The following is a 23,259-nucleotide window of genomic DNA, read 5'->3' as shown; positions in this document are numbered from 1 at the left end:
TTAGCGTCTTACATGGCTGCAATACAAGGCCGCTATTGGGAAATGTGGAGCACATTGTAAAGCGCTTTGGGAAGTCATTGACTTGAAAAGCGCTATATAAATGCAGATCATTTCATTTTCATTTAATTTAACTTGGTGGTAGATAGATAGATAGATAGATAGATAGATTTTGCTACACTTGTATAATGACAATAAAGGCCATTTATTCATTCTTTCATTCATTCATTCATTCATTCTGTCATGATTACTGATGCGGGGCACCTGGGTCTGCTTCGTTGGCGCCAACAGCCGTGAACGCAGATTGGCTACTTCCTCTTTTTTAAACCCCCGCCTTCCTGACAACACTCGTCAGATCGTTTGGTGAACCTACGCTCCCAGCTAGGCAAGTTTTTGACTCCTGACTCTATCCTGCCCTGTTGTTCTGTCTGATTCCCGTTGCCGACCCTTTTTCTGGACCCGTTTATGTTTTTGTTCCTCTGTCCCGGCCATCGACCTGTTTGTTCTCGCTGTCAACGACTACATTCGCTCGACATGGAAGTGCCACTTCCGCGTTCCTGCTATCTGCCACCCGTCACTGACGATCATCAGATCGTGGATGCAAGTCCTGTTCTCCTTCTTAATAAAAACTGAGTAAAACGAACGCAATTGGGTCCCGTCTCCGTTCCTGGTCTGTGACACATTCACTCACTCACTCACTCACTCACTCACTCACTCACTCACTCACTCACTCACTCACTCACTCACTCACTCACTCACTCACTCACTCACTCACTCACTCACTCACTCATTTATTTGTTCGTTCATACCTTTTGATTGTCCGCCTATGAGTGAATTCTGCTTGTACATTTGAAAAATATATAAACGTTTTCTGCACCTAAAATTACCATCCCTAAACATCTTCTGCAGCCCGGTATTTGGAAATCCATCCATCAATCCATTCATTATCTGCACCGCTTATCCTCAGTAGGGTCGCGGGGGTGCTGGAGCCCATCCCAGCTATCTTCGGGCAGTGGGCAGGGGACACCTTGAACCGGTTGCCAGCCAGTCGCAGGGCACACAGAGACAGATAACTCACTCGCTCATTCACACCTAGGGATAATTTGGACCGGCCAAGTTACCTGGCATGCATGTTTTTGGAATGTGGGAGGAAAGCGGCGTGCCCGGAGGAAACCCACGCAAGCATGGGAAGAACATGCAAACTCCACACAGGAAGGTTTGATCTCATGACGGCAGAACTGTGCCGCACACATGCTAACCACTGTGCCGCCGTGCTGCCCGTATTCGGAAATCATTGATTGAAATCATTGATTGAAATCATTGTTCCTAATGCACTTGCCTGTGAGAGTACAGGTCGACTTTGCCCAGTAAATATTCATAAAACTTCCTTATACTCTGCCACTAGGTCAAAGTCCAAAGGGTAGTTTATTAAAGGAAACAGTCGTAACATACAGTAGAGTAATACGGGCTAGCACCCAACTCAGTGAATTTTACACATTTTTAGTGACACCCTGACATGGAGCACCACACCCACCCTGTCTGACGCCCAAGTTGACGTTCAAGTCCTTAAGGAGCTCCACCTTAATTCCACCCGCGTCTCGGAGGGCTCGGCGGCCAATATACTTGCTCTCTGTTGATGACAGCCCCATAGAACGCTCGCTTTTCATTCTTAGCGAGGCCCCGCCTGCACCAGGGTGACCTTGCACTCCCCCGCCCCACAGGTTTAAAGTGCTTTGAAAAAGGTGTCATTACACACTGCACTGTAATGTACAAGTGCTGAAGTAGAATTTAGAGCTCCATTTGGTTTCTGCCCTGCTCGGAATACACAACCTGTCACAGAGGTATGCACTTTCTTTGACTACTCTATGCTCCAAAAAGATAAAATATGAGATTGCTTTAATAGGTTTACAGATTTTACAACTGATTAGCATAACAGAACAATATAAAGTTCATCCAGTTTGCGTAATAATTACACTGTGGTTGAGATCAATTCAAGAATGAAATCCGTGCTTAATGAGTCATAAGTACAGTCATCACTTGTAGAGTTCGATTGATCAAAATGGCTGTCAATTCATGAATGACAATCATCAGAGATGAAACAAGTTTTTAGTTGTCCAAGTGCCTAAACTAAATGAATGGGAGGGTATGGTGACAGTGATTTTCTGCCTGCTACTTCTACCCCTGACAAACACACATTTACACAGTTACAGAGTTATTTTGTGGTATTTTGCTCTTGTGATCGGTTCAAACGTTTTGGGGGCTCCGGGTTCAAACCGTTCCTACAAAACAAGCAAATATTTGCCTTTTTACCATGTAAAGTATAATTTGATTCAAAAACCCGCCAGGTTTCAAAAAACCAACAAATATTTGCGTATTTACCATGTAAAGTATAAAATAATTTAAAAAAACAGACTGGTGCCATTCAAGTACATATAAAGCTCTTAAAAATGTCAATGATACAGATTGATTCGAGGTAGATTTACTCAGATTTACTTATCCCAATCCATCCACGCAGTTAAGAAAAAATGCCGAAGGCAGTCTGCAAATGTCAGTGTAATGATAATGACTCATGTCACTCATAGTTTGTAAGATGTATTTGTGTCGGTTTAGTGAGGGTGTGTGTTGAATGGAACGTGGAGGTGCGTTCATATGGGCTGGGATCTCGAAAAACCAGTTTTGAATAGGCAACTCTATTATTCACCACGCTGCTCAGGTGTTACTAGGCCTGTCATAAAACCAAGCCATTGAGTATTCCTGCCCAATAGGGACGTCTAGTGGCTAAAATGTGCTATGGTGGAATTTGAAAACGTCCTCTTCTCTTTTCTCCACATTGAGTAACAGTTGAAAAAAAACAGTTGATATGCCGAATGCGTAAGTATTTATAACAGTAATGTCAATTATAAGGCCCACGGGCCGGATCTGGCCCATTGGATGATGTAATCCGGCCCGCCATAAATTTCTCAATAGGTAAAAAAAAAAGGGGGAAACAGGTTTCTGGGTCATTTCTATCAAAGGTTTTGATTGTTTTAAATAAAGGGTAGACAAATACCCTCTGGAGGGCAGTAAATGTGTAAAAGCACTGATGTCCAGCATGCGGACTGAAGGAGTTTGTACCAGAAAATAGAAATTTGCAACAAAATGTATACAACTTAGAATATGGCACAGATTCAAAAGCCATGTACCATGCTGAAGGGGCAAATTAAGGCAAACATTTAATTTTTCATACTTTGGCTCCCATTTAAGTTTGTACGGCGTGGTGAATTGGTTCTGGTGTAAGACTTGACTCAAGTGTTAAAACAAACTAGTTTTGTTTATGTATGATTCTTTGTCATTTGTGAATATAATATGTTGGGTAGGTTACTGATGTTGGCTGAACGATAAAGCACAAAACTTAAAAACTGCCGTAAGCTAAAAATTTTAAGTTTACATTTTTTCACTGATCTGGTCCGCCTCAGAACTGAAAGTTGTCGATTCCGCCCCAGAATGAAACTGAGTTTGACACCCGTGATTTATAACAACAAAAACCACAAATACATTAATAATAATAATAATTATAAACCTGACATAAAGATAACAACAATAATACTTGTAATCATAACACTTCCCCTTTAACGATTAATCATAAGTATATTTGATTTTTTGTTCCAGCTTTTTTTATTATTATATATTATAGTGCAGTTGATTATCGTTCAAACGTTCTAAATTTAATGCACTCGAATCATTGATATCTTTAATATCAACTAAACATTTTTATAACTATGTAAAAAAAATCCATGTATTTTTTTAATTGTTTATTTATGTTACTATTAAATGTATCCAATAATATGCAGTTTTACACCACCTAATTTTATTGTTATTTATTCACTTTATAAAAAAACATTTTAACAGGACATTGTGTTCTATTTAGCACAGGGGTCTTAAACTCGCAATCAGGATGATGGTTTTAGGTCCCTGCCTTAATATGAAAGTTAAAGGGACAGAGTGTATTGTTTGACCACTAAAGGTCACGTTTTTCTGTTGTGCAACTAAAAATGAGTGCTGAGAATCACAAGTAACAAAACAAACTACGGTGACTTAAAGCTCCCGTAAAGCACCATAAAGCAGCATTTTTTGGGTAATTTTGTTACGCATCCTTTTGCCAGGTTTTTGTTTTTAGGTACCTGTAGCAGCAAGATGGCGGTCATTTATTTCATCTCTTTCCAAGTGAGGCTCATGTTATGTAAAACAAATAAAAAGTTCTGAACCTTCAAGTATTTTAAAAAAATGCACATGTATGTAATAGTTTATATATTTTGCTTACTTATTAAACCATTACTTTTTGGGGGGGATGAATGACCTTTTTTTTACCACTAGGAGGCACTGACAAACACAGACTGTCCTGTAAAGTGCAACCCTAGGGGATAATGGATTGATTAATAACAGATTGATTGTCACTGGTCTTTTTTTAATATGTTATTTTGTATGGGGTATTAAAACATTTTTAGTTTGTTTGAGAACATTGGAAAACATTTTATTTGGCCCAACCACATCCAGACATAACTTTGATGGCCCCCAAGTAATTTGAGTTTGAGACCCTTGATTTAGCACCTTCTAGTGGTAAAAAAGTAATAATAACTTCATTTATAAAAACAAAACACAAATTGTTTTGAAAAATAGGCCTAAATATATCAACTATCATGAAAACAAGCATTTTTAGGTCAAGAAATGTGAATTTATTTACATAAGATGAGGCTCAGCTAGGGATGGTTGACTGGATTTTTTGCCATCTTTTTCTACTGGTCCTACCAAAAAAGCAAAAAAAGAAAAGAAAAGGGGGGAAAATGAGAAGAAAAATTCTGCGGTTTGGTCGCTTTGAGTATTTTTAGTTTCTATTCTTCCTAGTCCCTTGTAGCACTCGTTTTTGGTTGCACTATGCAATATAGCGACATATAGTGGTCAAATATTACACAGTGACCCATTGATGCCGCTTCTAGGGCACTAAAAGTATCATCTTTTTTAGAGTCTCCAGTTCCCGCACCATGTCTTCCTCTCTGCTAAAAGACGACAGTTGGATCAGAAAAAGTGCGGATGAGTATGAAGCTGTCGAGTGAGTAAAAATGAAATATGTCAAAATAAAACATGAACACAGAAAGAAAGAGAAGGACTCTTCTAAGTGTGGCTTTTCCCCTCGGCTATCCTTTTCTTCTTCTACAGCCGGGATCCAAATTTTGCTTCCTCTGTTCTCGGCCACTACAGATCTACTGATAGTCTCAACAGGTAATTTTTCAATTGCATTGAAGAGTCAACACATGCGAGATGGCCGTATTGGCAATTTTTTACATTGTGAATATACTGTGCTGTAGGGCTGCAACTAACGATTATTGTCATGATCAAGTCAAGTCATGTTTATTTGTATAGCCCTTAATCACAAAGTATCTCAGAGGGCTGCACAGACCACAGATTATTGCAAACCACAGACCATTATTACACCGACCCCTGATCTAAAACCTAAAACCTACACGAGGGCAAGGAAAAACTCAAAAACCTCAACACGAGGAAAATGAAGACACCTTGAGAAAGGGACCGCACATGAGGTAATCCCCCTTCCAGGATGACCAGCCTGCAATGGATAATAATAATAATAATAATATGTTGCAATAACAAATAATACACAGATATTCTCAACATATAGGTTGTAATCGGAAAAAACAACATCTTAAATGTCCCTTTTTATTAAAATGATGAAGTTTTGGATTGTTAGAAACATAGTGCACAAAGCAACAAAATAGTCTATATTAAAACACTACAAATCCAAGTGTCAAATATTGCAAAAATAAATACCGATATGAAATGAAATGAAATGAAATGAAATGTTTATTGAAGGTATTGTTGGATACATTAATCAAAACATGACACAAAGAAAAAACTAATGCTGAGAGTGAGCATGGCCAAATATGGTCACCTTACGCCCCCTCCCCTAAGGAAATTTGACAGATCTGTTTCTGCCAACCTTTGCTTAAAGGTTTGCACCGTATTTGCACTAATAACCCGGTCAGGCAAAAAATTCCAAATTTTTGGTATCCTGGTATGTTTGGTATGTTCTAGATCAAAATGAACTCAGGCATCAAAATACATCTTCGGAGCGCCCTCTGTCGGACCAAAATGCTACTACAGGTTTGTGGCCAGATAAAGAGAAAATTGAATGCATTCTTATTTTAATTGAATTGTCGTGCTGAGTACTGCATAAATCGAGGATGACATTCGATTTTAATCCATTTTATTGATTCGTTGTTGCAGCCCTACTGTACTGTACTAGCTTTTTTCGTATAGGGTATGACTTAATATCAAATGTTGTACACTGCTGATTGACTTCCTGGTTGTAAATACAAAGCCTTTCTCCCACAATGGAAAGTGTGACATGAAACACACTTCCTGTCACAAAAGCATTGTTAGCTCTTACAGACCCTTCGCAAGACATCACTCGCAAGAGGGGCAAATCTAATGCATGGGGTGTGGGGGTAGGAAGGGCTCGATGTACAATTATTTTTACCACAAAAATTAAACCGAGATCAGGCTTCCAGTGGGGGGGCACGAGCCCTTTGACAGGGGCCCAGGCCCGCCAATTGCAGAAGTGACTTTTTAAATAGCATTATCACATACCTTTCACTCAAATGTAAAAGCGAAAAATGAACACTGTATTGATGAAATTCAACCTTTCAACATAACACGGGATTTGAAATTCAATAAGTGTATTAAATAATTTTCATCTTCCTTACAGCACTGTGTCAGAGAGTACTCAAATAACAAGGTCGACATCTGTACAGGCTCTCAGCAAAAGGTAAAAGTCCGTCACAAGTTTTCACTTTTTTGCTTTTTGTTCACTCGCAGGGGGGATTTGTAATTGCATTTTCTTTCTGTTAAAATAGTGTTCCTCAACTGGTGGGTTGGGACCCAAAAGTGGGTCGTGGGCCTTAGTCCTGGCAAAATAATGCTGAGAAGAAAAAACAGAGGGTCAATCACACAGTAGATGGCGATAATGCCCTACTCAATCTCTCCTGGTCAGTCAATCAGTGGCATTCCAATTGTGTCTAAAAGGGGCCAGGTCTCATTTTATTGTGTTTTTGTTTGTTTTCTTTTCTTTTTCTGCCCATAATAATAAGGAAGTTAGTCATATGGTAAAGGAATAGTGTAAACAGTGACCGCAAAGAGCGGGTGGGAGAAGAAAATGATTGGAAAACACAAACACATTGTAGGAATATTTGCCATTGAAGCACTGCTTGGAGGTACTAAATGGTTTAAAAGTGTTATAGTTCTAGCTTTTTTAAACCAGTATATTGATCTTTATTACCTACACAATTAAGTAATTATAATTCTTTAGGTACACAAATGTTTAATATTTTGGGTACAAACTTCTTTTAATATGTGACTATCTAAAAGCAGTTTAGGGGGTCGCTTTGTAGAGTTATATGGGATTATATAAGATACTGAAAGTCATCTTGGTTTTGCTGGTCAGTCTGTTTTTTTTTAAACGTGAATATATTCTACTATCTCTGCTTTTAACTTCCTTTCATTCTGTACATTTGAGAAATTGAATTATTTGGTGTGTCCTTCAGTCAGACCAGTTGAGAACCACTGTCTTTAAGGACATTGATGTAGTCCAATCAATGGAATAATTAAAAAAAATGTCTTACACCAGATACAGCGGGAGTCAGGATGAGCTGCCTGCTAGGTTTGTGTCAAACGCATGTTTGTAAAATGTTCAGGTACTGTAAATGTATTTCATTCATTTTTCACTTTCCCCTTTCACAAACAGCTCTTACACCAAATCCCGTCTCTCCTACACTTCAAGGTAGATTTGACCATTAAACAAAAATCAAGTCTTCTTCACAAGGCGTCAAGTGGCTGTGAATATTCAGATATACAGCACATATCCTATTTAATCAAATTGTATGTGTCTCCTCCAGCACTCCATCCTACAGGAGATCAGATGACCTGGGTTCAAGGTGCCCGAGCAGCAGTTGTCCAAGCATCAAAACTTGGGTCACAACAACGAGACGATAACTTAGTTTAAAATCGATCATTAGAAGCTCATAGTTCATTTTTGATATATGAGCCACTATGCATGTTAAATGAATGCAAATTGGTGTACTGTATTAAACTTCCTTGTGAAGTTGGAATATTAGTTCCACTTTAATCAGGCAGAGGACGCCTCAGGACCGTTTTACAACAAAGTAGTATCTTACTTTTTTTTTATTGAACATTGCATGATTACAAACAATATTGGCATGAAAAGGGCACACACTAGGGGTTAACAATTTTCAAGGGATTGGATTGTGCCGCAGAGATACAGAGAAAATATGAAAATAAATTAATAAAATTAAAAAGTTTAAAAAAACAATAACGATGACATGCTTACATGATGACATGCACATATTCAACATAAGGGGTAGATTCTTAAGCATATTATTTATCATTTGCACATTGGGATTTTTTTTTTATCAAATTCAAAGATTTAACCCAAAAACAACATTTGACAACATTTTGAAAAGTGGGTTTACATTTTTTATATTCTATTGTGCATTCATTGTTTTGCTACACATAACATGATTTATTCGTTTTTGTCTTGTATGATAAGACCAAATGTAAAATGATTTTTGGATGAGTTGGTAGGAAAATAGTATAGTATTTTTATTTGTTGTCAAAATATTTGACGAAAGCTTAAATTTTGTTATTGCTTTATATTATAAAATATTCGGTTTTTTTTTTCTATCAGTCCAAAACTTCAATATTTAAATACATATAGGGAAAATTGATAACTTTTATTAAAAATTCGTCTGATCGATTATTCGGAAGATAATCAACAGATTTATAGATTTATCGATTAATGAAATAATTGTTAGTTGCAGCCCAGGTCAAAGCCATATTTAAACAAGACTATGTTTTTTGAAACTTTGTGTTCTGTCTTCAGCACCACCACTACCACAGTGAGCAAAGATGGCAAAATTACTGAAACAACGGTCTCCACCAGCCAGAATCTCAGGTAGACAACGCCCTGTCGTGGCACTACTTTTTTAGTTGTTGCATTGCAAAAATCTTTTTGGATTACAGAAAAAGTCCTACAAAGACATTCACTGAGCATGTGCAGACCTACAGCAAAGGGTAAAAGCCATTAAAAATAAACCAAATCTGTTTTTAGTTCATCCCAAAAAGATACTCAATTAATTATATTAGTAATAATTTAGGCTATGATGGGTGTAAATCCAAAGAACATTTTCTTTTTTATGCTACTTTTTTGACTGGGACAGCTGCAAGAGTATATTTGTGGGTGGGAATGCAGCCCATTTAACGCTAATTCAAGTGCCTTACCTTGATTGCTTCATATTAAACACAACAGTTAGTTTTACTTTGAATAATTTGACATATTTACATTTTAGCCATAGTTCATGCATGTTTTTGTGAAATGTGCTACATTTTGCACAATATATTTAATAATGCTTTTTTTTCCCTCGCAAAAGACATTTTAATCATGTTCACACAAAAAAACACCTTTATTTTTCACCTTGTGCATAAAAAGTTCACCATCGTGTAATTTTGTCAACAGAAATTAAGCGAGAATATTTTTGTTGACACAAAAAGCCAATAGAAATGACAAATGTGATTTTAGTTCATCAAAAACATTATTCAAATAATTATTTTAGTATTAAGTAAGACTATAATGGATGTACTTTTGAAAGCAGTTTTCTTTTTTCATGGTATTCTACTTGACTCAGACAGCTACAAGTGTAAAATTTTGTGGCCAGAGTACAGCCGACTCCTAGCTAATTCCAATGGCGCACTTTAATTGCTTTAAATTCAGGACAACTTTTTCTGTTGTTGTTGTTTTTAACACGTTGATATAGTTACATGTTATTCAGAGCTCGTGCACATTTTTAAGAAATGTTATATATTACGTTTTTCACATCAAATACTGTGAATAATGCCCACCATATTACTTTTTATAAAAAATAATTTTAAATCAAATAACAAAATAACCGATGATTTATTTTCACTGAGTGCTTAAAAAGTTTACTAATGCATTCATTGTGTTGACAAAATGGTTAAAATTGTTGATTTCTATTTTTTATCTGACCTTATGAAGACCAAAGACCTCACCATGAAGCTCTGGGCTAAATTTGTTGAAGCGTTCAAAGCAGGAATAGGATACAAGATCTCGCAACATTTACACACTGTGGGAGCAATAAAATTGGGGAGCGCATATTAACAGTGAAAACCTACCAAAACCTTGCCATCGCTCTAAACCTTTGGCCCAAACTAGGAGAAAACTAATCAGAGAAGCAGCCCAGAGGACATTTGATCACATTGGATGACCTGGAGGCATACACAGCTGAGGTGGGACAATCTGTGCATAAAAAACTGTAAGACGTGCATAGACCTACCCTTTTCTTGAGAGTGGCAAGAAGAAATCCGTTTCTGAAACAATACCATAATAAGGCCTGTTTGACGTTTGCAAGAAGCCATGTGTGAGACACAAATAACATGTGGAACAAGTTGTTCTGGTCAGATGAGACCAAAGTTGAACTTTTTAGACTGAATGCAAATCATTGCATTTGGCAAAAGAGTAACACTGCACGTCACCCTGAAAAAAACAACCCCACTGTTAAACATGGTGGTGGCAGCATGATGCTCTGGGGTTGCTTTTCTTCTACAGGGTCTGGGAAGATTATTAGAGTTAATGGGAAAATGGATGAATCCAAATACGAGGCAATCCTGGCAGAAAATATGTTAGAGTCTGCAGGAGACTTGTGAATGGAGAGTCACTTTCCCACAGGACAATAACCCGAGACATGAAGTAAAACTTACAATGTAATGGTTCAAAACGGACTAAATATAAAGGTGTTAGAATTGCTAACCCAAAGTCCAGACCTTAATCCTATCGAGCAGGGGTTGGGAACCTTTTTGACCCAAAGAGCCAGAATAGCAAAATATTTAAATTTTTTCTTTTTTGAGAGATATATTTAACGAGAAATTTCAGCAAAACTACCAAACCGCTCTCCAGACATTGTCTAATTTTTCTTTTGATTTTATTTCAATGTAAGACGTTAGATGATTTGATAAAATTCATGAATTAAGAATAATGCCAGAGCATGTGTCCCACATCAACAAATATACCAGTTAAAACTTTTCTCCCTCCTGCAATTCCTCAAGAGCGTTGAGGCTCACTTTGACCTTCATTTTTTCCACAAATAATGGTTTCAAAACAAGGTGTAAGCAGCGTTCTTTTGTAAAAAAGTCACAAAATACAGCAAACAAGGATTTTGACATATTTACCTTTAGTGCAGACGGCGCTGGGCAAAGAGCAGTGTGCTGTACATAGCTCTGACCAGCCCTAACCCTCACCCAATCAAATTGCTCTGTGTGCTTGGCTGGCCTTTTGGCATGTTTACTTTTTCTTCTGTGGATTTTCTTCATAAGGTTTCTCAACAGTAACCCTAAGTTGTTTGCTGAGCTTCTATATACAGTATTTCTTAAAGAGGTTTGGCCAAAATGGCGCTTTTTAGTGTGAAACCTTGATTGTAAACTAAAGTGAAATTTGTGCCCCTTATATACTTGACCAAACCATTTCGCAAGTAACGCTTTGTGGACTCTGTGTGCATCAGATTTGACCCAGCCTTTTTCAGGATTGGAACGCTATATGTAAGACATGTACGGCCAATGATCTCATCTGTGAACCATATGGACCAATGGAATAGTTATGAGCCATAGGTTCTCAAACATTTGTGGAAAGATCTGAAAAATGCTGTGCATAGACGAGCACCAGCAAACCTTGAAGAACTCCAGCTGTTTTTTAAGAAACAATTTGCAATTATTTCTGTTTCAAGATCCTTCCAGTCTCTCTATCTGGAGTTTGGCTGTTCTTCTCATGAGTGGGTTTTCCCCGGGTACTTGATCCCCCCCAAAAAACATTCGCCTTGTTTGAGGCAGTTTGAAGGTTGTACCTGCAATTGTTGCTTAGCAAAGATTGTCATCTCGTGCTGAATTCTGATGGTAACTAAAACCAAACTTATATACATGTGTGCAGAATAACACTTGCACATTTGTAAATCCTTTTTTTTAATTTCCAGTGTGATTTAAGTGTGAGTGGTTTGTTTTTTTGGCCAGCAATTAGTATTTTTCTGTATGTCTTCAGTGCTGAGGACAAACTGTATGATTCGCTCGTTCCCAGTTCTATCAGAGATGATACTGGAGACAGGTGAGTCATTAATGTAAAAAGAAACAACATTTCTATTTGCTGTAAATGGTGACAAATTGAGTAAACATGCCGTTATTCTTCTTACAGTAGAACAAGCCTTTCGGGGAGCGAGACTGTCACTATGACAAAAAGTGTAAATGGGTAAATTCAGTAACTGAAACAATATATGTGCATGTGTTGTTATAATATTGTACAATTTTAGTGCATATATAGTCATGATTGTATGATTTCTTCATTTATTACCTTTGTATTATTTTAGTCATTTGTAACTCCTTGATGTATGTAGTCTTTATGCACTTGATTATTCCTTTATTCGAATGTTATTATGTACTCCTGAAAAAAAATTGTTTACTTCTTAAAATATCCATTCATTCAACAGTTATTCAGTCTCTACATTGTTTCAAGTAACGTTTTAAATTTGCAGTTAGGAGAATGTTTTGAGTTCTATCAGTTCTTTGTCCTGTACCGTATCTGTTTCCGGGATATTCTGAATTTGGGGTCTCAAACTCGGTTTAATGGGGGGCGCCAGAGTTAGGGTCAGGGTGAGGTAGAGCCAAATCAGGTTCTCCCCAAAAACGTTCTGAGAAAAACATTTCACTGTTTTCAAGTTTTTTTTTTGCTAAACAAAATAAGACCTAAAAAAATAACTAGGAATTTCTATGAAAATCAATCAATCAATCAATCAATCAGTATTAAATGAATCTATAATCCACAAGGGCTGCACTTAAAGGGACATTATGTATTCCATTACTTATAGGGAGATGACATAACAGTTGGTCATCTTGCTGCTAAGGGTACCCAAACAACTCCAAAAGTAATGGCCAAAAATGGTGCTTTGTGGTCGCCGTGAGTGTCAGTAGATTATAATTATACTTCATTTTTAGCACTCGTTTTCAGTTGCACGCCAGATTAAAGCGACATCTAGTGGTTAAATATTACACACTGTCCTTTTAACTTTTCATAGTAGGGCGGGGGCCTCAAACTTACGAGTTCAAGACCCATGTTCTGAATAAAAAAAACACAACGGAAGGGCTAAATTCTGGGGCTTTTTTTTTTTTACCTGTCTCACAGCCTGAATGTTAAACAAATGCGGAAGAAAATAAGTTTTTCTTCAGTGTGTATATGTGAGTGTTGTGTGTGATTGTTTTCATATTTTTGCAGAGCTGAAGATGAGCTGTATGATACCCTTCTGCCAAAGGGCATCTCTTCTGGTCAGTCATCATCTTACAGGTAAGACGACATCAACGGTTAAACCGCTCACTGGCATTCCCTAATCAATAACCACAAAATGCTCTTGCATCTTTGAACCAGCACCTCAAGCGTAACACAGAGAGAAATAATGACTCTGGAGAGCAGCTCATTGCCACTAAATTCATCTTCCTCACTGCGCTCCACCAGGTGTTTTTGTTAATATTGGCGTTCGGATTTTTCTATTCATGCTCTTTTCTTTGATTTAAGTTCATTTTATTTGACTATGCTCCAAATCAGTGTTTCTTAACTGAGGTACCGGTAAGTTAGGGCCAAGAAAAATCCAGCCCCACCCACCCGCAGATATTAAAGCCCATCTGAGCCAGAGCCTAACTAAAGCAACTTGATCTGCAGGACCGTGCCCAGAGCAAACCTGGAATTACTTATTTCATTCGTAAGGACTTAGGCGGAGGGACAAGATCAATGATGACAAATTAAAGCCTGTCTTTTATGAATTCTAAGTTAAACAAAGCTGTATAAACATTTAAGTCGTTTATATTTCTGTGCGGTGTCACGGCGGATAAGTGGTTAGCACATCAACCCCTTGGTTCAGAAGTCCATCTAACGGCCTCCCCATGAAGAGTTTGCATGTTCTCCCATGCATGAGTGGGTTTCCTCCGGGCACGCCAGCTTCCTCCCACATTTCAAAAACATGCATGTCAGATTGATAAGCTGGTCCAAAATTGTCACGGCCTTAAAATAAGCTATACGTACCCAGATAGCAGCAGAAACTTTGTCGTATTCGTCTACAAGTCGCAAGATCTGCATAGCACTCACGCCCGATCAGCACACGTGTACCAGTTATGGCCCGGACTCTCGGTCTGACAGTCGAAATTATTGGTTCAAGGCTGCTATGGGGGGACCATTTAGACCGAATGCGCGTTTGAAAAAAAAAAAAAACAAGACACCACCGCAGTTACATCAGGTGGACCGAGCAGCCGTTGGACACCAGTAGACCAGTGTGATGTGTTTACTGATTCAAACCAAACCTTTCAGTACATCTGCCTAGTTCTGGTCCAGGTAGATTTTTCTGTTTGGGTAGGCGCACAGTGGCCAGCAACGCCGGGTCTTTCTGCTTGTTTTACTTCAAGTCCGTTAAAATATGCTGATTACAACAGACACACATGAACCAAAGGGATGACAATAATAAGAAGGCTATGGGCGTTAGCTTAACAGTAAAAACCCTTTGCCCAAGTGGTCAACCTTTGTACACCTCAAAATTAACCTGCGCCAACCCATGCATAAAACAAGCATAGGAATCAATGACACACATGCATTTCAGCTCCTACAAGTGTAATTGACCCTTGGTTGTTTTTATTTTTATTTTTCAACATAATTTTGCCAAGGCAAAAGCCTGGTACCCACTGAAAACCTGTCTGCAACCCACGTTTTGGATCACAACCCACCAGTTGAGAAACACTGCTCTAAATAACAATGCTTTACTTGCCTCTTTGACATGCAGCCGCTCTTACACTGATGAAACTCCCAATGCTCGCATTACCTCTTACTCTATCAGCAGCCAACCCGGGTATGACACACACACCAGCATATCCATTCACTTTATACTATTATTATTGTAACTATTATAACTATATACTAAAGCGCCAATGTCTTCTCACACAGTGACGATTATGGCAGCAAGAGCGGCAGCTACTACTACTCCTCGACCTCCTCTGCATCCAAGCCCACCTATGAATACAACAGTATCAGCGGCCCCAATGAATACAGCTCCACTACATACAGGAGGTAAAAACATGACGTTTGAACATAGATATGAACCTATATACTTCTTTCCAGCCTGTGTCACCAGTTAACCACAGGGTGCTTGTGCATTGTTGACCGAAAACAACAGTGGGAGTAGCTTCACAAGTTTGTATGGAGCGAGAGAAGATTTTTTATTTGGATTTGGGTTTCTAGAGTTGCAATTTACAAAGACAACATGACCAGCTGCTGTGTGCACAGGTGCAATTTTAAGGAAGACACATTTTTGGGGCATTTCCGAGAGGAAATGGGCCTTTTGAAAACAACCATGGCTGCAAGCTAATAAAATAACTAACTGGACCGAGGACATCATTCGGAATGTCAGTGTTTGTGATGTCCATTTCCTATATGGTAAGTTATAGTGGTGATCTGGTTTAGATTTACTTGAATGCCACATTCCTTAGTAAGTGTAAGTATTATAAGGGTTGAGAAAACTCTATGTTTATGGTACCAATGCCTACTATTAAAAGGCTAGATCGAGCCTAAAAAAATCTAGCCCGACCCGACCTGCGGGTAATAAAGCCCGAAACATCCCATCCCAACAAATGAACTTGATTTGAGGGACGGAACCCGAAACAAATCCTGATTTTTATATTTTATTTGTGAGGAATTGGGAGGAGGAGAAGGGCTTCAAAGGAAACAAAGAACAATGACGGCTGGATAGTTTTTAAAAAGGCAGCAAGAGAAAAGCCTGGTTTCAGCCTGGCCTGAACCGAACGTAATGATTAACATTTTAGGCCCAACCCGACCTGAATTTCAGGATGGGCAGAGGCCGGGCTCGGGTTTGGGCTGAGGATGTTACCTCTACCTACTATAGAATGTAAGTTTGCTACTACTGGTGCTAGCTTGTAGATGTTTTATGATAATAATTTTGGCAATAATATAGACATCATTAACATTTTTACTAATGTGTATTTTACATAATATATATTTAACAATAATACATTATTGTATTGGTAATAATAATAATTGATTGATGGTCGTTATCATCATTTTTATTATTGATCCCGCCAATGCTAACTATATATTTATTCTCCTTAAGTTTAACCTTTGTGTGAACTAAGCTACTGCAAATGTGATTTTGTCTATTGAGCGGCTATAACCAATGTTGCATATGAAGCAAAAAGGCCACACACAAAAGCTTCACAAAGCGCCTCACACAATCTATGTATAGCGCAAAAGAACTGTTTTTTGTTGTTGTTGATTTTGATCACTAAAATAAAAGTAGGTATTTTGGTGCTTGCAGATATTTTGTTCTTATTGGAAATGTTATTATCTACAATCCACAATCTTTTTCTCTCATTGGTAAAAACTGACATAAATTTGCCGTTCTGCCTTAACAATGCGCGCACCTCATCGTAACCTCAGAGTGCTTACAAACATGGAAAGAGGTCTATAGAGCTAAAATGCCAAAAGTTACATAGCATAATAATGTTATAACATAATGTATCCGCACAGCAGCAGATCTGACAACATGCTATCAAATCCCATGACGAGTGTCAAAACGGTCTACAACAACAACGACAGGTTAGAAATAATTTGTTTATTGTACGCATTAAAATCTACTTCAGTTGTACTTACATGCTGTGTATTATGTTGTCATAAACATTATAGGGATATTTGTACTTACTGCCATAAGCCCTTCAATGGTGATGCCAAGATGATCCTGGATGACATGAAGATCAGCTGCCATGCTTTCTGCTTCAAGGTTATTTATGTATTTATTTATTGAAATCAAATCAATCAAATGTATTTACAAAGGCCTTTTACTTCAGCATTGAGCAAATAGAAGGGTTAGAACACCTTTTTCGAGGCCCAACTCAAGCACTTATTAAGGACTTTTAAAGCCAACAGTCCAATTCCTCAAAAACAATTGATAGAAAAATATCCAGTGTGAATCATGTATTTTGCTGAGTGAAAAATATTTATGCGATTTTCATACACAATTTTTTTAACTTGCATGTGCATTTATCAAGAATTTTTTTTAAATCGCAAATACATGTTTTTTAGACAAATTTCTCCCTTTATAGGTGTTGGGTAAAAATTACAGTAATATGTAGCTTACATTTTCAGTTGCAGGAAGTTCTTCCCATTACAATTTACCACTGTGAAACGCTACCTTATTATTAATGTTCATAATTGATACATGAACCTTGCACTAATATACTGTGCATTGAATAGTACCCTGTTTAGGTGTAGCATATACCTGTCCTCCTGGGTGTTAGGGGTCGATCATGCTTCATAGGACAATGCTTGCCGCGGGCCAGTAAAAAATATGATCACGGGACGTCACTGCCCCCTAGGCTGGACTTTGGACGTGCCTGACATACAGTGACAGTTACAATGGAATATAGAGTCTTCAAGACCAAGTACAGCAGGCATGTCAAACATACAACCCATGGGCGGTACCTGGCTTGTTGGATGATTTAGTCCAGCCCGCCTTAAATTACTGAGTATGTCCAAAAAAGTAAAGCGTCTCTAAGTAATTTCTATCAAAAGTTCTGATTTTTAAATGAAATGCAAACCAAATTCTGTTTTTTTGGCCGCTAGTGGGCAGTGTTGAGTTTGAATAGCATGATGAGCAAGTTCAGGTATAAAACGACATTCAAGCAATTGTTAAATCGAACTAGTTCAAATATTTAATGACAAACATATATTTTTTGCCCATTATCTAGAAATAAATTTAATCCATGATGATAATATGGAGAGTAGGTTACTGATGTAGGCTTAATGATAAATGATAAAACTGAAAAACATAGCTTAAAATTTGGAGCTGACATACTTTTCACTGATCCGGCCTGCCTCAGGACAGAAATTCTGGATCCGGCCCCAGAGCCAAAGTGCGTTTGTCATCCCTGAAGTAGACCAGCATACTAAATGCACCATATATGTACATGTTGTCAAAATCATCCAATTACTCGATTAAATTGTGGTTGATTGGTAGAATAATCGATTACTAACCAGCACTACAAACTTGGCACCTAAAAGCCATTGATTACTATAATATAGTTTTCAGATAGTTCAATTTAACCTGGACCTTGTTAGATTATTAAAATAGTTCACTGATTATGTTGTCACAATAACATGAGTTTTCCAGCTATATATAAGTTGAGCATTTAATCATCACAGTATTACTTCAATAATAGCGTTTCTCATTTAGTTTTTATAAAAGCACTTATGTTCGTCCACATATCTGAATGAAGTATTTACTTCCTGCATCCTTTCCTATCAGGATTTTCCCAACAAAAGTCTTCTGATTTGTCAACCTTATCTTATCAAACAACCTCCAAAATCAAGCTGTGTGCAGTTTTAACAAAAGTGTCTTGTTCATTGAGATTATTTCTTTTGTCCTGAAATGTGAGTTACCAGGAGAGCGTCTCAGAGTTTCAATTTTATGTTTTGCATAATCCTTGCCTTTCTCCTATAAAAGAGGGGCCAAAACAAATTTTGATGCCTTTCTGGGGAGCGCACTACTTTCCTAGTAGGAAATGCATTTCCCATCGACTGGACCAGAGTACACTCTATTTTCAACTTTATTTTGAAACTTTGTAATAGATCTCTCCAACTGCATTGCTTTTCTCCAGCTTTATTTTTTCAAATTTCGAATACTGGGTCTGGTCCTGGAAAAGAACACGCGGCGAGACATCGGAAATGTCCTTTCTCCTTCAACCACTTATGTGTATCATTTTATTGTCCCCAGTGTGAGGTGTGCAATGGCACATTGGGCCACCTGAAAGCAGGCGACTGCATGTGGGTGTATAACCACATGGTGCACTGTGAGAACTGCTTTGACGTGACCAGAGGTAAGAAACTCATGTCTCGGCTTTTAAAACACCAAGAAAATTAAATCAACCTTCATCTTGCAGAGAAATGGCGTCACTGATTCAACTGAACTCTACGGTGGAAAAAAAGCCAAGCATTTAATAAACATGAGAAACGGTTGAGAGGGATCTTTTGCATTTATATTTGTGTGAATTCAGGTGTTTGGGGATGATCATGAAGAATGGGAAGACCAGTGCAGCACATATTAACTTAGAAAGTTGAGATAATGATGTTATTATATTACTTGTTAATATTCTTTGATGGCTTTAAAGGGACTCTTCAAATGTAATTTGGTAACAATACTGTGATGTGGATGGCCGGGTTTGTTATTCCTGTGTGCAATAAAAGCAATCACTGTATTGATATCAAGCCTTTGTCTCGGTGTGATGTGTACAGCTATCCAGACAGCAACAAGCAAATAAATGTTCACTTTAATACTCTAGCTGCTATTGCTACAAGTGAGAATGACTAATTCAATCATTATCTGCACCACTTATCCTAAGCAGGGTTGCGGGAGTCCTGGAGCCCATCCCCGCTATCTTCGGGCAGTGGGCACGGGACACCCTGAACCGGTTGCCAGCCAGTTGCAGGACACACAGAGACAGACAACTCACTCAGTCACACTTGGGGACAATTTGGACCGGCCAATTGACCTGACATGCATGTTTTTAGAATCTAGGAAGAAACTAGAGTGGCAGGAGGAAACCCACGCAAGCACGGGGAGAACATGCAAACTCCACATGGGAGGATTCGATCTTATGACCTCAGAACTATGCCACTGACGCGCTACCCACTCAGCCGCCGTGCCGCCCGCTGACTACTTCATTGGTTCTTAATTGATCCAGCTTGAAGACCCACCATCCCACCCTATTTACAAGCAGCAACCCAAATCAATAAAATAAATTCTACTCCTCAAATGTATTGAATGAAAGGCCGTTTAAACCACAGATAGTACAATATAGTCACTTTTTTTAAACAAAAAATCAAAACATGACAAGCAAAACCAAAAAGATTTTAAGTAATAATCTCATCTCATTAGCTACACCGCTTTATCCTCAGTAGGGTCGCGGGGGTGCTGGAGCCCATCCCAGCAATCATCGGGCAGTGGGCAGGGGACACCCTGAACTGGTTGCCAGCCAAACGCAGGGCACACGGGGACAGACAACTCACTCGCTCAATCACAACTAGGGACAATTTGGACCGGCCAATTCACCTGAAATGCATGTTTTTGGAATGTGGGAGGAAACCGGAGTTCCCGGAGGAAACCCACGCAAGCACGGGGAGAACTTACAATCTCCGCACAGGAAGTCTGGAGCTGGATTTGAACCCACGCAGGAGGTTCCCAAGACCTTAGAACTGTGCCGCAAACGCGCTTCAAGTAATAATATTACCTACAATTCTCAATGAGCTGCATTATTAATGAAATCAAAATGTTTTACTTCAGTAGCTTCAGTCATCTTGAAAAATCTCAACGATTCATCTCCGGTCGCATATTGCTGAGAGCAGGGCCGGCAGAGCTTATTTTAGGCCTGGCAACTCTTTTTTTGCCATTATTGTATTTATGCCTAAAATCAACTGCACACATGCACAGACAATCCATTATCCCCAACTCCCATATTGCTGTGAGCGGGAGCGAGAGGCGTACCATTCTAGCCCGCCCAAAGGAAATGCACAGTTGAGGCTGCGATCCATTATCTCCACTCGTATTGCTGAAAACAGGGGCAGGGAGGGCAAATTTGTGTTATGCGTGGTAGCTCATTTTTTCACATTCTTCTTCTAAACTTTTAAACATTGAAATCAAGCATTTGAATCATTTTCAATAATTTTAGATCAGGATTTAGTTTGTAGTCTGTACAGCCACCTGAGACTTCTTGTGATTAAGGGCTATACAAATAAACATCACTTGACATGCGTGTCAGGACCAGGACAGGAAACAGGAAGTAGAACCCACTCGCGTAACGTTACTCACAGTTTATTAGGGAGAAGAGGAATGAGTGCACACTCGATCCGGGGATCGTTGATCGCGGAAGTAGATTGATCAGAATGAGGAAGTGGTCAAAATCAAACAGATCGAGGCGAGAACAAAACAGGAGCTAAACACAGGCAAAAACGGAGATTCACAGGGCTTGGCAAAACAAGAGCGAAAAACAGGCAAAAACGGGGATTCACAGGGCTTGGCAAAGCAAGAGCAAAAACACGGGCAAAAACGGGGATTTACAGGGATTGACGTATCACAACAGAGTTTAGCAGGAGTTTCGCAGACGCTCCGACACCAGGCGACTCACAAGCCAGCGTTTAAGTAGTCAGGGAGCAATCTGTCAACGCGTTTCAGCTGGTGTCAATGGTGGGCGGGTCCATTGGGTGCCGTGGCAACCTTGACAGATCCTGGCGCCACACGGCGGGGACCAATTGGGCGCCATGGCAACCGTGAAAATGCACTATTTTTGTCACTTCACAGTTTGCATTAATTTCCCTAAGTTAAATAAACTGAATTGAAAATAAATTATATTGTCGTTTTGCCTTATTTACAAATGTGCAGATAATAAAGACTACAAAAGATGACATTTTACAGAAGGAAAGAAATGTTGAGGGAAAAAAAGCTTAATGAGCATTTTAAAATCAAATCTTACATCCCTGTATTATACATAACTAATCAACACAACCCAGAAGATCATCTGCTGCTCTCTGACCAGTCTAGAAGACATTACGGGCTTGCGATACAATAGCAGAGCCATAAAATAATAAAAGACTCTTCCCACCTTGCCATCTCTTTGACATTTTGTCCTCTGGTAGGCGATACATGTCGCTCAAAAGGACAAACATGCTCAGAGACAGCTTGTCCTTCAGGGTCAACACCACCCTAAACAAGCGCACAAAACTGTGACAACGTATCTTGTGACTAATTTGGCTTTTTCTGTTTTTCTTTTTTTTCGCTGCTCAATGTTATTGCACTTCTTTTCATTGCACGATTGTAACGATGCAATATTCCTATTCATTCAAAAACATTGCACCATTATCATAACTTAGGCCAGTAACCAAGCGTTATGTTGAAAATAGATTTTATCTGCCTTTTATCCTGATAGTCTTTTCTCTTTTTTTTTTAAGTCTTTGTTACATGTTTACCCTGGAGTGCCATGTCAGTCATGTTGTATACAACGTTTACTACATTGCTATCAATGACAAGAAAGACAATTAAATTTAATAATCTTATTTTAATTGTGAATCTCCCAAAGATCGAAAGCCCTACAGCTAAGGCACAATTTTTGTGCCATTAATTTATTAGTTTGGCCCCATTGAAGTGGTATTTTTTATTGAGCTAAAATAAGTTTGAAAGCCCTGCTCTAAATCCACTTCATGTTTCAACGTGGCAGGCATGTGTGGTCAAGTCTTTGTTGTCTTTGATGTATTTAATTCAGAATATCACAATAAACTTTGTTGTTCTGTTTCAGTACACTATCAGATATTGAGTGTTTTTCTGTTAAAAAAAAATATATATATATATATATATATATATAATAATAATAATAATAATTTCCTTGTATTGTCATTCTGTGTAACAATGTACACAGAACGAAATGTCGATTACACTTGACCCGTTGTAGCGAGCCGATGCAGCCGCAGCCAACAGAGGGCGCCGCCGACCACTTTTTAAGTCTTAGGAATGACTCGGCCGGGGCGCGAACCACCGACCTTATATATATATATATATATATATATATATATATATATATATATATATATATATATATATATATATATATATATATATATATATATATATATATATATATATATATATATATATATATATGTGTAATTCTCTAATCTCTTATTTTGAGTCTACTTCTCAAAGATACGCTTCTCTGGCCACAATGGAAACTGACATATGTATGCTCACTCATTATCTCTGTTATCTGCAATACTCACTGTATGAGGAAGTTGGTTTTAATCAATAATAATAAAGTATTAAGAGAAAAAAAGGAAAATAACGCGCTCGCGAAGAACTCCTTAAATTTTTTTCAACACTTCCTGACCATGTGGCACCCAGCTTGCTGCTGACCAATCAGAAAGCAGCTTGTAAATCATGCCAGCATCAGCATCCTCCTCCGCGCATGTGTGGCGCTGCGAGCTAGTGATGGGAATTTCGGCTCCTTGTAGAGGACTGGCTCCTTTCGCCAGGCTCGCTGAACATACCCGGCTCT

The 23,259-nt window shown here is 38.4% G+C and overlaps 1 protein-coding gene across 10 annotated transcripts; it reads left to right on the top strand.

The window, feature by feature from the left end:
* The first annotated feature begins 1,663 nt into the window (after positions 1–1,663).
* scel (sciellin) lies at positions 1,664–19,426 on the top strand. Of its 10 annotated transcripts, none has more exons than XM_088353318.1 (19): positions 1,673–1,838; positions 4,997–5,083; positions 5,191–5,253; positions 6,755–6,814; positions 7,673–7,705; positions 7,790–7,825; positions 7,941–7,979; positions 8,945–9,016; positions 9,085–9,135; positions 12,164–12,226; positions 12,314–12,367; positions 13,388–13,456; positions 13,538–13,624; positions 14,937–15,002; positions 15,098–15,220; positions 16,697–16,762; positions 16,850–16,943; positions 18,936–19,038; positions 19,102–19,426. In XM_088353318.1, the coding sequence occupies exons 2-19, from the start codon at positions 5,016–5,018 to the stop codon at positions 19,116–19,118; spliced, it is 1,164 nt and encodes a 387-aa protein (XP_088209444.1). In that variant the 5' UTR covers positions 1,673–1,838; positions 4,997–5,015; the 3' UTR covers positions 19,119–19,426. The 10 variants fall into 10 exon arrangements, with proteins under 10 accessions (XP_088209448.1, XP_088209446.1, XP_088209447.1 ...); XM_088353316.1 differs by having other exon boundaries at positions 16,694–16,762; XM_088353317.1 differs by having other exon boundaries at positions 1,678–1,838; positions 5,006–5,083; positions 16,694–16,762.
* The last annotated feature ends 3,833 nt before the right edge of the window (positions 19,427–23,259 follow it).

This window comes from Urocampus carinirostris, chromosome 14, assembly GCF_059441175.1.
Source record: "Urocampus carinirostris isolate Australia breed hairy pipefish chromosome 14, RoL_Ucar_1.0, whole genome shotgun sequence".
Lineage (NCBI taxonomy): Eukaryota > Metazoa > Chordata > Actinopteri > Syngnathiformes > Syngnathidae > Urocampus > Urocampus carinirostris.
The sequence above is the reverse complement of the archived record's forward strand: the minus strand, read 5'-3'. Positions and strand labels throughout refer to the sequence as shown.

What these genes read in the sequence shown, in the direction of transcription:
- scel (XM_088353325.1), top strand. Translation starts at nt 5,016, where the DNA reads ATGTCTTCCTCTCTGCTAAAAGACGACAGTTGGATCAGAAAAAGTGCG. An exon ending in GTGCAGACCTACAGCAAAGG is followed by an intron (nt 9,136 to 12,163) that starts GTAAAAGCCATT and finishes GTATGTCTTCAG; the next exon opens with TGCTGAGGACAAACTGTATG. An exon ending in TCCTCACTGCGCTCCACCAG is followed by an intron (nt 13,625 to 14,936) that starts GTGTTTTTGTTA and finishes TTTGACATGCAG; the next exon opens with CCGCTCTTACACTGATGAAA.